Below are 16,780 nucleotides of genomic sequence, written 5' to 3' on the forward strand. Positions count from 1 at the left end.
ACCTCGGGGTAGGTGACGGCGGTAGGCGGGGAAAGGGTTGGCGGGGGAGAGTTAACGGCGGTAGGGGGGTCCAAGGTGAAATCTGCGGGGGCCCAGGCCCCTGTGGCCCCACGCAGATACGCCCCTGTAGTACACATTACCCTCTCACACTCCCATTTGCCACAAACTTCCCAAATGCAGGCAAAATCTTTTACACATTTACATCTCTCCTCTCTCTAACATACAGCTGAGATGATATGGATACAAAAAGACATACAGAGCTAGCAAACTCCACCGCTTGAACGCCTACCGATGACTTAAAGTTCTAGATAGTAAAAATTGCACTGGCTACAGCTTGGAGGAACCCCCTCCCACCTCCAGTGGTGAAAGTCATTCATAAGATGGATCACCTCTACCAGATGTCTACATTAACAGCCATACGAACTGATCAGATTTTGAAAGTCCACAAACAATGGGACCGTTACACCACCTGGAGACTCCAGGCAGGGGTAGACCTTAAATCCCCGCGGCCAGGGTCGCCAAGAGACTGAGCCGGGCCCGGGGCAAGGCTGCCCCCGGACCCCGCCCCTGCCGCCCTCGCCGCTCCCCCCGAGGTTGCCGCTGCCACTGCTCCCCCTCCACCCCCGAGGTTGCCGCCACTCCCCCCTGTACCCTCTCCCGAGGTCGCCGCCACCACTCCCCCCCTCCGTCCACCACTGGGCTGGGCCCCCTGCACTGAAATCGCAGTCTCACCTCCGTGAAAGCAGCGCTGCAGGCAGCAGAACGCCTCCTTTCGGCCCTCCTTGTGTCCCGCCCTCGCGGAACTTACGTCAGACGAGGGCGGGACACAGGCAGGGAAGGAGGGCCGAAGGGAGGCGTTCTGCTGCCTGCAGCGCTGCTTTCACGGAGGTGAGACTGCGATTTCAATGCAGGGGGCAGACGGTCGACGATGGAGGACGGGTGGGACTGCGGCGCCGGGCCCCCCTTGGAGGCCCGAGCCCGGGGAATTTTGCCCCCCCCCCGCCCCTCCTCTCGGCGGCTATGCCCGCGGCTGATCGCACCACCTGTTTAACTTTGAATATGGAAATGCTGACCTCTTTAGAGACTTGGGAGGGCCATTCTTTGTATTATGTTTTGTGCTGGGGTGGAAAGGGGGGAGGGGATGGGGTAGCAACGCTACTGTTTAGCTTGTTCTATAGCTGATAGAGCATCGATTGCTTGTTGTATCAAAACAAAAAAAATTTAAATTAAAAAAAACAAATACTAGATAGCCGAGCTACCTACTTTCATTTCTCAGCCACACGGCTCATTACACAATTTGCTTTCTAACCTACCAGTAATTTGGTCTTGTAAACATATTTAGTGTGTCCTGAAGAATCTTTGATTTCTTTGCTAAAAACCAAAGATATTTCAAAAAGGAAAAGGTGCCGTTCCCTTCCTTTCCTGATGAGCGACTTAGGATCCCAGACTTGGAAGGAATCCTGGAGGATCAGCTCTCCTTGAACATCTAAGATTTCATCGAAACCTTCAAAACATAAAATAAAAGACCTGTGTCAGCATTAAAAAAAAGGTTTACATCATTGCAAATAGGTAGAAATGTCAAGCAAATCAAGCAAAAGCTCCTTCTATCTTTCAAATGTAAGGCTTTCAGACTGTAATATATTCATACCGAGGGCCACATAGACGATTAGGAAAATCTAGTGACACCTTCTAAGATATGGCAAAGAGTAACTGTAGTCAGGGCCAGTCCTAGCATCAGAAAAAACTAGGCAGCTGCCTGGGGTGGCACAATATTAGGGGCAGCAATCACTTCCACCAGGGCCGTGCCGACACGGTAAGCGAGGTAAGCATGGCAGGAGCCGCACCATGCTTACCTCGCCCTCTTCTCCCCAGATCCTTGTCCTTTTTTTTTTTGTTTAAATTTACCTCTCCGGCGTGTGACAGCGTAGCGTTAGTGAGGAGGCGGCGCTCCCCCGCCCCGACGTGTCAGTCTCTTCCCTTCGCTCGGTTCCGCCTTCTTCTGACGTCAGAAATGATGTCAGAAGAAGGCGGGACACTGAGTGAAGGGAAGAAGACACGTCGGGGCGGGGGAGCGCCGCCTCCTTCTCACTAACGCTACGCTGCCGCACACCGGAGAGGTAAATTTAAACAAAAAGGAAAAGGATCTGGGGAGAAGAGGGCGGGTAGTGTAGCGATCGTTTTCGGGGGGGGGGCGCCGGAGACCCGAGGCACGGCCCTGACTTCCACTCTCCCTCATTCGCTGTCTGGCATCTCTTCCTCCCCTGTTCTCCTGTCTCCCTCCCCGATCCAGCATCTCTCACTTCTCTCTCTCAACCTCCCCTGTCTACCTTCAAGTTGCTGGCAGTGACAGCGATGTACAAATGCTGCCTGCGGCTGGACATGGAGCCTTCTCTCTAGCGTGACCCATTCTGCTGGAAACAGGAATTTGCGCTGTAGTAAGCAGGGTGCATGGGAAGACTCCTGGGCTGGCTGCAAACAATGTTAGTGAATCGCTGACACTGCTGGCCAATTTTACAGTAAAGACAAGTTTGAAGGTAAATTGGGGGAGGGGGGCGACCTACCAAATTGTGGGCAGGAGAATGGGAAGACAGAGATAAGACCATGGGAGATAGGGAAGAAAGAAGCAGAGATTTGGGACCATGGAAGGTGAGAGGTAGAGGGTGGGGAGGAGAGAGAAGGAGAGATGCTGGACAGGGAGGAGTCAAGCCAAGGGGATTGTGATATGAAGTGGGAAACAGAGGGAAGATGCTGACTATGGGGGAGAGTGAGAGAGGAGGGAGATGATGAACTAATGGGGGGGGGGGAGGAGTGTGTAAAGGGGAGATGCTATACTTTTGATATGAAAGCAGAGAAGTTGTACTGTTGGGATGGAAGCAGAGAAACCAGTGGCGTAGCCAAGGGTGGGCCCAGGCCCACCCACTTTGGGTTCAAGCCCACCCAGTAGCAACACATCTATAATGTGGCTGGCAGGGATTCCCAAGCCCCACCAGCCAAAAACTCCCAACAAGTGTCCCTCCTGCATACCTTGTAAGTAGCAGATCTTCGCCTGCAGTGAGCAGTGACATACATACTGCTTGTACCGGCCTCACAGCCTTCCCTCTGATGTATTTCTGTGTAGGCGGAAACAGGAAGTTGCATCAGAGGGAAGGGTGTGGGGCCAACGTGAGCAGTGTGTATTAGTTGCTGCTCGCTGCTGGTGAAAATCTGATATTTAAAAGGTATACGGGAGAGGGGGGATGTTTGAGACCATATGGCATGCAGGCGAGAGAAGGAGAGACCAAATCACCTGTGGGAAGGGGCGAGGTTCGTCTGCCCACCCATCTTAGGCCCAGGCCCACCCAAAATTGGGTGTCTGGCTACGCCCCTGAGAGAAACTACACTTTAGTGAGGGAAAGCACACCAGAAAAGCCCCATTGCTGGGGGAAGGAGAAGGGAGATGGGGCCGGGAAATTCTAGGATACAAATGTGTGTTGGGGGGGGGGGAAGGGAGAAAGAAAGAGAGACCACATGGGTGGTAAAAGAAGGAGAGAGATGCTGGACCCCTACCAGAAGTGGAGAGAGAGAGACCGTACAAGGTGGGTGGGGAAGAGAAGTTGGACCGAAAAATACATTTGAAAAAGTCTACATTTATAACATATTAATTTTTTTAAAAATTAATGGAGGAGGGTGGGGGTTGAGTTAGAGGCCGACCAAATTTCGGTTTCGGATTCAGCACCTAAACCAACCCAAAATTCAGGTTTGGGGTTTTTTGCTGGAAATGCCTGTGCATTTTTGGCGGAAACTGAAACCCTAACCCCCCCACTCACTGCCGCCACCGCCATTGCAGCCTGTCCCCCCGAGCCAGCATCCCCCTTAGACAGAAAACCCGCCCCCCTCGGATAGCCCGGAATAAAAGATGGTGCAGGTTATACATTTTTTAAATAAATAAAAATCAGCTCTGCCTCCCCTAGCCCCCACCCATAAGCCCTCCCCGGGCCTACTTTCTTAAAGCCCTGGTGGTCTAGTGGTCTCTTCAGCCACCACTGGCTGTGTTATAAAAATGGTGGCCACGACTTTCCGCAACAGCCTTGCGAGACTACCATAGGAGGTCGCAGCTGCCATTTTGAGATTGGAACTGGCGTGGACAGCAGCAATCCCCAGTCGCTCCTGCTCATGCCATTTCCAATTTCAAAATGGTAGAAATATGAACCTACTTTTTCTGTAGCTACGTTTTCCCAGCCCCTCCCCCCCCCAAAAAAATCATGGTAGTTCTGCAAATCTATACCCATGCACCCTGATGCCTTCTCCAACTTAACCCCACCCATAGGACCATCTCCAAACAATGCAAGTGAAGTCACAGAATTGCAGAAGAATCAGGGCTATGAAGTCAGAGTCACTCAGAAGCAATTTTGGGTGGAGTTGGAGTCGGTAAAAATGTACCGACTCTGACTCCAGCTTCAAAATAAAAACTTACTGGTCGATTTTAAAAACAATTTAACTGGCCAGAAATGGCTGCTGACCAGTTACATTGATTGTTTGGGGCTATCCACTAATTTTCAGTGGCATTTAACTGGTTAATGGTTAGCGGCTAAGTGAAAGCCAGCTATTTCAGGAAAGTTCTGGGGTTGGACAAGTTGATGTGACTTGGAATGGGTAGATGTGAATCGCTTGTTTACTCTTTCCAAAAATACTAGGACTAGGGGGTATGCAACGAAACTACAAACTATTAAATTTAAAATGAATGAAAGAAAATATTTCTTCATTCAACATGTGATTAAACTCTAGAATTTGTTGTCAGAGAATGTAGTAAAAGCAGTTAGCTTATCGGGGTTTTAAAAAGGTTTGGATGGCTTCCTAAAGGAGAAGTTCCTAGACCATTATTAAAATGGACTTGGGGAAAATCCACTGCTTATTTCTGGGATAAGCAGCATAAAATGTATTGTACTGTTTTGGGATCTTGCCAGGTACTTGTGACCTGGATTGGCCACTGTTGGAAACAGGATACTGGGCTTAATGGGCCTTTAGTCTGTCCCAGTATGTACTTATGAGTTGGCACTGGGTCAGTTAAGTGCCAATATTCAGCATTTAACCAGCCAGAGTAACTGCACAAATGGAATCGGATAAAACCCAATCCCATCTTTATGTGGCAACCAATGTTCCCTCTAAGCGGAGTGCATGAGCAATTGCTCATATAAACCCATGTCTGGTTAAATTCTGAATATCAACTTAACTGGGTATGTGTTAGCTGGTTTCACAAAAAACAAACAAACACATAGTTAATGCTAAAACCCAGATATGGCCCGGCATTGAATATTTCGAAATAATGCTTGTGGTGGTCAGCAAAACTCAGCGTCACCGACTGAATATTGACCCTTACAACATTATAATGTATGGTAAATTTGTACGTCTAGGAAGCTGTCCAGACCCTTTTAAAACCCTACTAAGCCAACTGCCTTTACCACATTCTCTGGCAACAAATTCCAGAGTTTAATTACACGTTGAGTGAAGAAATATTTTCTCCGATTTGTATTAAATTTACAACTTTGTAGATTCATCGCATGCCCCCTAGTCCTAGTATTTTTGGAAAGAGTAAACAAACGATTTACGTCTACCCGTTCCACTCCACTCATTACTTTATAGACCTCTATCATATCTCCGCTCAACCGTCTCTTCTCCAAGCTGAAGAGCCCTAGACACTTCAGCCTTTCCTCACAGGGAAGTCGTACCATCCACTTTATCATTTTTGTCACCCTTCTCTGTACCTTTTCTAATTCCACTATATCTTTTTTTTTTTTTTTTTGGCAGTTGGCAGTTGACAGTGTGCTTTCCAGCTGTCGATGCTGGCACTCCTCGCACATGCTCAATTTACGTGCATGAACCGAGCATGCTCATGGAGTACAAATGTCTATGGCCAGAAATCATGCCACCCAATTCTTTGCACCAGGGGAAGTTCAGGCCATGGATTTCTTCAGCTGGCGGGGCTTGGGCATCCCTGCCAGCAAAAGTAAAATGTTTTACGTGGGGAGGGGAAGAGAGAGAAATGGGTGCCCCCCCCACCCCAAAATGGGCTGCTGGCTACCGCCTTCATTTCACTCACATCTAACTGAAATGTTAACAATTTGAAAATAGTGACATCAATGAATCACGTTCTAAGGAAAACATAAAAGTTGTAGCTGTATTAGTCTGGTTTTAACAAAATTGACAGAGGCAGGTTGCACCTTATAGACTAATCAATTTATTCAGGCATGAGCTTTTGAGGTCCAGTGTCCACTTTATCCAGTAGTTCTGACGAAGTGGACTCTGGTTCTTGAAAGCTCATAGCTCTATAAGGTCTATAAGTGCCAACTATCTCTGTCAATTAAGGAAAACACAGCTCTTCAGCGCATTAATAAGGAATAAATTCAACAGGCATTTCAAATTTCAGTACAAATGTACGTAATTTCATGGGCACCTCATAAATATTCATTGCCTGTTCACAATTCTACCAAGCTTTGGGGCCCTTTTACTAAGCCGTGTACGCATCTACGCACACCCAAATTGAGTTACTGCACGGCTACCGCGTGGCCCTTGCGGTAATTTTATTTTTGGCGCGTGTCCGCTACGCATGCCTGAATTTTTTTTTTATTTTCTGGTGCATGTCAGCTATATGCGCCAAGTGGCATTTGGCACCCATAGGTCATTACTGCGTGAGGCTTTACCGCTAGGTCAATGGCTGGCGGTAAGGTCTCAGACGCAAAATGGACGCGCAGCAGTTTTCATCTTGCCTGCTCATCCATTTTCGGCAAAAATTTTAAAAAGGCATTTTTGTTTTTGCAGGTGCGCTGAAAAACGATTCTGCGTGCACCCAAAACACGCGTCTACAATACCGCAGGCCATTGTTCAGCACACCTTAGTAAAAGGACCCTTTTTTGTTTCTCAAGTTGCCAATATCCAATAAATCAATTTTATTGTGCTTGGATTTACTTCTCTCTATCTCCCTTCCCCTACCCACAGCTAAACGTGTGTCCGATATTTAAATTAGAATGAGAAGCAGATGAATGAAATCCCATAAGCTCAATACTAAAACCAAAATCCAGTCTTCCTATGAAGAGTGTTCGAGGCCTCCCTACCTTCCAGCATACTGACGTGCATAGCGTCGTTGGCTCTCTTAGGGACACTCAACATCACTTCAAGGCCATCTTTAATTTCTCCTTTCCCTTCTTCACAGCAGGTAAGAAGTTCCTACACCATAGTAACAACAATAACAAGAAGCAAAATAAAAATGCAATAACCAGTTGAATTCTCATTGCTATGTGAAGTAATGAACTAAGGACCCTGTATCTCAGTATTGCCTGACACTGAATATCAGGGAGTCAATTTAAAGGCTGCAGATAGCATTTGAAGTCTACCCTGACTGCAGGGGTTAAAGATGGTCCCAAAAAACAACAAGGAAAATGATCTGCAAACGCCAAGGTAGACAACAAAACAGCAGATACAAAACTGTTTTTTCAGCACTGGAGGTTATCAATAGAAATCAAACAAAATAAAACATGGAAAAGAAAATAAGATGATACCTTTTTTATTGGACATAACTTAATACATTTCTTGATTAGCTTTCGAAGGTTGCCCTTCTTCCTCAGATCGGAAATAAGCAAATGTGCTAGCTGACAGTGTATATAACTGAAAACATTCAAGCATTACTATGACAGTAAAATAGATACCATTGGAGATTCTACATGGAATGTTGCTACTATTGGAGATTCTACATGGAATGTTGCTATTCCACTAGCAACATTCCATGTAGAAGGCTGCGCAGGCTTCTGTTTCTGTGAGTCTGACGTCAGACTCACAGAAGCAGAAGCCTGCGCGGCCACATTGGTGATCTGCAAGGGCCGACCTCTACATGTTTCCAGTGGGACACCTCAGGTTATCAGTAGAAATCAAACAAAATAAAACATGGAAAAGAAAATAAGATGATACCTTTCTTATTGGACTTAACTTAATACATTTCTTGATTAGCTTTCGAAGGTTGCCCTTCTTCCTCAGATCGGAAATAAGCAAATGTGCTAGCTGACAGTGTATATAAGTGAAAACATTCAAGCATTACTATGACAGTAAAATAGATACCATTGGAGATTCTACATGGAATGTTGCTACTATTGGAGATTCTACATGGAATGTTGCTATTCCACTAGCAACATTCCATGTAGAAGGCTGCGCAGGCTTCTGTTTCTGTGAGTCTGACGTCAGACTCACAGAAGCAGAAGCCTGCGCGGCCACGTTGGTGATCCGCAAGGGCCGACTTCTACATGGAATGTTGCTAGTGGAATAGCAACATTCCATGTAGAATCTATAGAAATCAAACAAAATAAAACATGGAAAAGAAAATATGATGATACCTTTTTTATTGGACATAACTTAATACATTTCTTGATTAGCTTTCGAAGGTTGCCCTTCTTCCTCAGATCGGAAAAAAAATCACTAGAGGAAAGGCATGTGATGATCGTCATTAGTATATCCTTCCTGCTGTGTTTTCAAGAACTCATTATTCTATCAAGAACCTAGCATTTCAAGGTTCATGTGAATAACATTTATTACGACGAATGATATCTTTGAGATTTTTGCCCCTGACGCAGCCCTTCTTGGGCGAAACACGGCCTGTGTCGGGCAATAAGTCTGGTATTTGACATCATCAATAACGTTTTGAACAATCTTCCGTTTTGTATCTGCTGGTTAAAGTACAGAAAGAGAGATTAGGCTAGGTGTTAAGAATCACTTTCTTGCTGTGAGGATGAAGAAACACTGGAACATGTCACTAAGGGCTTCAGGCCTCTTTCTTTGGAGATTTTCAACAGTAGGCTGGAGAAAACTTTTTTTTTTCTGAGACACTAAGGGGCTCATTTTCAAAGCACTTAGACCTACAAAGTTCCATAGGTACAGTGGAGCCTCCTAGTGGTAGTGAAATAACCCTCCGAGGTCCCTTATTCATGGATTCTATGATCCCACCCTAAATTATAATCAGGGCCTCTGATTTTAGGTTTTAAATAATAAATACTGACAAAACACCCCAGTGCACAAAATTTTAAAATAGGTGTTTATTGAATAAACACTGGAAAAACACCATTTCGCTTTGTGATCCAGCTTTTGTGTCTTTTCTGTGTTGACACTGCCTAAGTGACACAAACAAACAGATTTGATTCCACTGGAAAAGGTACCCAGCAATAATACCTATGGTGCAAAAACACTGATAACAACCCCTCCCCTCCCCCGATACTCAGTCAGCAGCCCAGGCACTGGCATTGAGTATCTGGGACTGTCCATACATGTGATGGCTGCCAACTGTTATGTGGGTCCTGGCCAATATTCAGCTGGGACCCACAAAACACACATGCAGATTCTAGATGAATACTGGCTGGGACGTGCGTAAGGGAATATCAGGTCCCCCATGAATCGAATCCCCCCTATTCAGGGCCGCTGAGGGGGGGGGGGGGCAGGGGGGACAAAATTCTCTGGGCTTCCAAGGGGGACCCGGTGCCGGGGTCAGGCCGCCGGCGCTGCAGTTCCCGGTCTCATCTGCCTGCCTCTTCGGCTCCGGGCCCCCAGCATTCGAAGCGGCAGTCACAGATCACCTCCCTTCTGGCCTTCCCTCCCTTTGTGCCGCCCTCACGGAAATCGGAAGTTACATCAGACGAGGGCGGGACACAGGGAGGGAAGGCCAGAAGAGAGGCGATCTGCGACTGCCGCCTTGAATGCAGGGGGACCGGAGCCGTGGAGGCAGGCAGGTGAGACTGCGGACTGCAGCGGCGGGGGGAGCGATGGGGCGGCAGTGGCGGGGGGGGGGGGGGGGGGGGGATCGACAGGGGGCGGCAGCATCTGGGGGAGAGACTGGGGTGGCGGAGGCGGGGAGGCCTTGTCTCGGGCCTGGCCTAGTCTTTCGGCGGCCCTGCCCCTATTGACCCCCCAATAATAAAGGCCACCAACATGTACAGACACCTCTCCCTCAACATATCCTAACCCCCCCCCCAAGTCCCTGTAGGCCTCCCAGACCTAACTTCCATATTACTCCAGTGGCAAAGAGAGGCAGAAGTAAACTCCACTCACTCCTGCCCATAGTAGCTCCTGCTTAAAATGGCATTTGTGACCTGTAATGGTGTTCTCATGATACAACTGTTAGTGTCAACTCTAGTGGTACTTCCCTGAGGCTACCATTAGAGGTTGGAGCCGCCATTTTTAAGCAGAAGCTGCCAGGGGCAGGTCTGAGTGAGGTTCACTCCTGTCCTCCTTAACCACTGGGCCAGCACGGAAGTTAAGGTAGCCCCAGAAGAGCCTACCGGAACTTGGGGATTCCAAAAGGTGCATCAGGACGTGTCGGGTCATGTTTGGGGGCGGGAGGGGAGTCTTAACATCAAACACTACAGGCCAGTACCCAGAAGCTATGTTGGTAATATTCAATGCCGCACCCACAAAGCTAAGCAGGTATGATTAGGACTGTCTTTCTTCCAGTTCTATCTGCCCTCTTAACTATGTGGGCACCGTTACTGAATATTGCTGGCACCTGCCTAATTTCCCAGCTCCTCCCCAATTCTACCCCTTTCCTGCCTGTTAGTGCTGATTAGAGAATGACACGGGGACCCGCGGTAACAGCAGGGATGGGGACAAGAACAGAGCTCACAGGGACAGGGCGGGGACAGATCCCACTGGGATGGGGACAGAGCTCACGGTTTATCCCTGTGTCATTTTCTACTTTGAAGCCTGTTAACGAACTGGACTGTTGTTTATGTTTGAGTGACATGGACGATGATATTTTGATTTTTTTTTTGAAAAACAAGCAGACATGCTGGTCACAACTAGCAAAATTTTTGATTTCCTGTTAGCAATTCTTCTCTCAGAAATGGCGCTCGCGTGGAAAGCTGAACAAGCAGTATTTGCAACGCTAGTCCCTGAAGAAGCCACAGAACGGTGAAATGGTGGCACCGTAGGACTAAAAGCTAAGTGTTGCACTTTACCCGATGGGCGCTTTCCTTAATATATATTGATTCCAGTTAAAATTAAAATGTATTTTTTCTAATTTAAGCACTTTAAATCAAGCACGCATAAAAGAGAAGAGTATAAAAATCCCTATGATAGAAACAAGTCAGCGGTTAACTTTGTGTCCGTTGCCAACCTAGGACTTAAGGTCCCATAGGTTTCTGAGCGATTCTCTTCATAAAAATATTCATTTGAGCTATATAGCCACATGTAGAGTGTCTTTTGCTTGTTGTTTTGTATTGGCAAACTTTGTCCCCGTGTCATTCTCTAAGCTGATATTCAATGACACTGTCTGGTTAACTGACTCTGAATACTGGTGGCTGGCCTGCTGAGCACGATTTAAGGGGCGCAGGAGCCTCGCCTCGCTTAAATTGCATAGACTATTGATCTCACCAATTTTTCATACCCTCAAAGAACCAACAACAACAAAAAAGATAATATAAGGTGATACCTTTTTTTATTGGATTAGCCCAGCACATTTCTTGAGTAACTTTTGGAGTTGGTGCTCCATTCCTTGAATCCTAACAGAGTCCTTATCTTATTATTTTTTTATTGGTTAACCTTTAATTCCACGCAGTGGCGTAGGAAGGGGGGGACGGTGGGGCGGTCCGCCCCGGGTGCACGCCGCTGGGGGGGTGTCGGCTCCGCTGGTTCCCTGCTCCCTCTGCCCCGGAACAGGTTACTTCCTGTTCCAGGGCAGAGAGAGCAGGGAACCAGCGGAGCCGACGCAGCTCCCAGCGACGTGCACTCGGGGCGGATCGGCGTTCCCGCCCGCCCCCCACTTTCATATGGCAGTAAGAATGCGCTCCGGGGGGGGGGGGGGGGGTGCGCGCTGAGGGGGGGGGTGCACAGTGGCGACCTGCCCCGGGTGTCAGTCGCCCTCGCTATGGCACTGATTCCACGCAGCCAAGTGGCTTAACGTGCTACCACATGACTTTAATTAACACCTTGAGAAGGCTGGAGAAAAAAAAAGATGATCTTGAACGTGCAGAAAGCCTTCTCTCCCACTCATAAGCGCTGAGCATGCAGTGCCGCAGCACTTGAAATGACAGGGTTATTGTTCAAACAAACAGATATGACAACCTACAGATCCAAAACAAACAAACAAAACACATCTAATAGCTGTGCACTGGTTAGAAATGTGTGAGAATCATTTCCCCCATAAACCAGGCAAAAACTTGCACCAACTGGGATTTTAAGCCTTGCAGATTATCTGCAAAAGGAAAACATTTCTTTTCGCATGTTTATAGAAGTGTATTACCATTTACCGACTGGTTTAGTCTCATCACTCACTAGACGAGGCCATTGTTTTCATGCAAATGTTTTAGCTTTTCTGCACAGATGGTTCAGAATGAACTGTTAAAGCAAAAAAATCTGCACAGTACAAGGCAGAAGTTGTGATTTCACACATTCCTGGAAGTGGGGACAAAATCTACCCACATCAGCAATCCGTAGACGGTGCAATATTGGCAAACACTCACCTCCGAAGCCTGACAGCGCCCTCATTTTAAATCTAAGCATATAAACATGCAATTAACTGAGATCTCAGAGGCACGAGCTCCATCTAGAACTGCAAATCCCAGGGAGACCTTGTTGGCAATCATCTGGTTGTGGCCTGCAGACAGAAAACTTGTTACAGCAATCGGGAGCAGTTGGGATTATTTCTACCTTCAGAAGTAACTGGTACTTGGTGATCCTCTGCACCGGTTTGATTAAATAAGATGAGATGGAGTTGGCCAGACCGTGCCTCTGCTGGATTTCCTACAAAAGAGGAAGGCGAGATGGTGTGGTGAGGAACAAGGGGGTCACTCTTAAATACTGATCCCACATTCAGCTATTCAGAGTTCCTGGAGGTCTTGGGGTTCAAATTACGCAGATTCAGCATTTATTCAAAACAACAGGCCTGATTGTCAAAAACATTTATGCAGACAGTGCAGTCACTATCCAGATAGGTGCCCTGCCTGGGTGCTCTCTGTGAATTTTCAATGGCACTAAAACATCAATTCTATAATGAGGCACAGATAGTTATGTGCACAAGTGCCCTAACATTATTTTATAAGGGAAGGGAAATGGGACTTGATATACAGCCTTTCTGAGTTTTTTTGCAACCACATTCAAAGCGGTTTACATATATTCAGGTACTTATTTAGTACCAGGGGCAATAGAGGGTTAAGTGACTTGCCCAGAGTCACAAGGAGCTGCAGTGGGAATCAAACTCAGTTCCCCAGGACCAAAGCCCACTGCACTAACCACTAGGCTACTCCTCCACTAGCAACATTCCATGTAGAATCTCAAATAGGCTGGGATTCTGGAATCTTGCTATTCTTTGGGGTTCTACATGGAATGTTGCTACTCTTTTGAGATTGTGAATGGAATGGAATCTTGTTAGTGGGACTTGATATACAGCCTTTCTGAGGTTTTTTGCAACCACATTCAAAGCGGTTTACATATATTCAGGTACTTATTTAGTACCAGGGGCAATAGAGGGTTAAGTGACTTGCCCAGAGTCACAAGGAGCTGCAGTGGGAATCAAACTCAGTTCCCCAGGACCAAAGCCCACTGCACTAACCACTAGGCTACTCCTCCACTAGCAACATTCCATGTAGCAGCCTGCGCTTGCAGATGACCAATGCGGCCGCGCAGGCTTCTGTTTCTGTGAGTCTGACATCCTGCACATACATGCAGGATGTCAGACTCATAGAAACAGAAGCCTGCGCAGTCACGTTGCTGATCTGCAAGGGCAGGCTTCTACATGGAATGTTGCTTTAATGTCATTGTTATAGGAATAGTCTTCAAAATCTGCACCATGGTTCATAAAATCATCTACAGCGAGGCCCCGGGATACATGACAGATCTCATCGACCTACCAACCAGAAACACAATCGGATCAACAAGAACATATTTAAATCTCCAGTTGCAAAGGACTTAAATACAAATCAACTTATGCAACCAGCTTTTCCTACATAAGCACACAACTGTGGAACGCTCTACCAAAAGCCGTGAAAACAACACATGACCACCTAAACTTCCAGAAATCACTAAAACCAACCTGTTCAAAAAGGCATACCCTACAGACCCAACTTAAATGCCTGAATCCTGCAACACAACGAAACCAAAGCTCGTAACGGACATAACTCTTCCTCGCTACGATTCCCAAATGTGTCTGTAACACATGAACCTTATCCTACCATACATCGCTTTGTATTTGTTCTATTACCGGACTGGGCGAACGCCTTTACGGAACTATGTAAGCCACATTGAGCCTGCAAATAGGTGGGAAAATGTGGGATACAAATGCAGCAAATAAATAAATAAATCCATTTATATTAAAAAAAATTTAAATATGCATCTCTTCAATTGTGCCTTTATAAAATAGACTCATGCATTGACCTCTCTATAGTGCACAAATTCACACCTCTTTTGACAGAGAAATACGTGCATGTACTCTTCATATTTTCTACAACATACACACACATGTACATTGCAACTGCATCCAAACTCCCCCTCTGCTCCCGGGGACACCGATGTATGGATTTGGCAACACTATTTTCTGTGTGGAAAAAAAATGCTTTATAACAGTACCCACAATAGGCTAGATTCAGTAAATGGCAACCATTATAGAATGCTCACAAGAGTGTCTTTAATTACATTTATAATCAAGGGTATTTAAAGATATTTATACCATGGTATAGGATCCTTCAGATTCTCCTATCACCACCACACAGGCTAATATTGTGAACCAGGCACTTTTTTATGGTGGGTAGGTATTCCTCATTTGATCCACAAATTTTAATACCAATTAATACCAATTAAATCAATATTTTTTTCTTCTATTTTTTCTTTTTGTTTCTTTACTTAAACATAAGCACTTAGCTTCTATCTGTAGCGTCACTCAGGACTCCTTCCTCAAGGTGCTTTAAAAAATACTGTTCATTCATCTCGGAGATCTCATACCGACATGAATTCACGTTTCGCAACTAGTGCTGTGTCAAGGTGTATCTCCTCCAATCAACGCGGAGAAAGTTCCCCACTTCCTTATCCATATCTTTTGCAGTGGGGAACTTTCTCCGCGTTGATTTGTGGATCAAATGATTAATACCTACCCACCATAAAAAAGTGCCTGGCTCACAATATTAGCCTGTGTGGTGGTGATAGGAGAATCTGAAGGATCCTATACCAAGGTATAAATATCTTTAAATACCCTTGATTATAAATGTAATTAAAGACACTCTTGTGAGCTGGGTAATACTTGCGTGATATATTAAGATACTCCCTCTATTGAAACAATGACACCATATTTTGGATTGAACCATTATAGAATAGCATTGGGTACCAATTTTGGTGCCCAAATTTGAGCCTATGAATGATGTATATTTATTTAAATGTGTTTTAACTGTGTCATTTTTAGCTATCTGCTATGTTTAATTCATTAATTAATTATTTATTTTTATTTATTTGTTGCATTTGTATCCCGCATTTTCCCACCTATCTGCAGGCTCAATGTGGCTTACATAGTACCGTGAAGGCATTCACCAGCTCCGGTATAGAAACAAATACAGGTTGACGTTATAGTCTTATAAGGTTTATAGATCTAGACAACAGTTAGGAATAGCAGAGAAGGAGAGCTGTATAGTATACATTATAAGGTTTGTTTAAATTGTGTATTATAATGTTTGTTATTAATGTTGCTATGTTTAGACTCCCGATGCAGGCCGCCGCAGCCGAAACACGATTTGTGTCGAGTCATTGGATGTTTTAATAAATACCTTGCATATCTTCACCATTGTCTAGCGTCTACTTTTTTGTCACGCCCAAATTTGAGCGCCAGGACTCGCGCCTGCTGAAACCAAGTGTAATTCCTGGTGCCCAATTTGGCCGTGCATCCCTGGTATTCTAGAACACTATGCAACTTTTAGGAATGCCCCTGACCAGGCCATACGCTTCCAACTTTTGTGCTGCCTGCTATGGGATTTGGGCACATTGTTACAGAATAGCGCAGTGGTTCCCAAACCGGTCAGGTTTTCAGGATATCCACAATGAGTATTCATGAGAGAGATTGGCATACATGGGAGCCACTGGAACAGCGCATAAGATGTGCATGCAAATTCAAACTGGTGCTAATTAGTACTGATTAGCACCCAATTATTGGCACTAATTGGCTCGTTAGTCAGTTTAGTTGGGCGCAAATTTTGGATCAGTGCCCCAATTATCGGCACCTAATTTTAGGCGCCATATATAGAATTCAGGGAGATACGCTAAGATTAAGCACAAACTATCCCATCTGATCATAACTGTTTATTGGTTTTCATATCAATGTGCCTTTTTCAATATATACAGAGGGCCAGGTCTTGATGTTTACCTTTTTTTAAAATGCTCTCATTATTCTGACTACATTTTAAGGTTCCCATGAACAAAATGTAAAACAAGCACAATGTATACAATTCCAGTACGAGGTAAATATTCAGCCTGCAGAGCTTATAAGCCGTTTCCAGCCATAGGCTGAATGAACCCTGGGTATTCAATGCCGCCAACTAGCTAATTGCTGGCTTTATGGGCAGACTGATAGTGATCTGGGCCCCCAGGCAGTAAAGGTCAGTAGGCTCCCCCTGGCCACTGCCCGCTGCCCCCTACACTATAGCACCCCTCCCCCCACACACAAACACTACAGCCCCCCTACTGCCGCAGCTGCCATCCCCTTCCCACATACGACAGTCCCCCAAGCCTCAGTGAGCCCTTACCAGACCAACCTTGAAGGACCCTGGTGGTCTAGTGGCTTCTTCAGGGGCAGGAAAGT

At 45.9% G+C, this 16,780-nt stretch overlaps 1 protein-coding gene across 1 annotated transcript in view; it reads right to left on the bottom strand.

The window, feature by feature from the left end:
* Positions 1-16,780, bottom strand: part of KALRN (kalirin RhoGEF kinase) — a 1,371,746-nt gene that overhangs the window by 414,461 nt on the left and 940,505 nt on the right. Inside the window, exons 28-30 of the mRNA XM_030208706.1 lie at positions 12,655-12,747; positions 7,089-7,200; positions 1,314-1,504 (exon numbers count right to left, since the gene is read on the bottom strand). Coding sequence (XP_030064566.1) covers positions 1,314-1,504; positions 7,089-7,200; positions 12,655-12,747 — 396 coding nt within the window. The remainder of the gene's footprint in view (positions 1-1,313; positions 1,505-7,088; positions 7,201-12,654; positions 12,748-16,780) is intronic.

Source organism: Microcaecilia unicolor, chromosome 7, assembly GCF_901765095.1.
Source record: "Microcaecilia unicolor chromosome 7, aMicUni1.1, whole genome shotgun sequence".
NCBI lineage: Eukaryota > Metazoa > Chordata > Amphibia > Gymnophiona > Siphonopidae > Microcaecilia > Microcaecilia unicolor.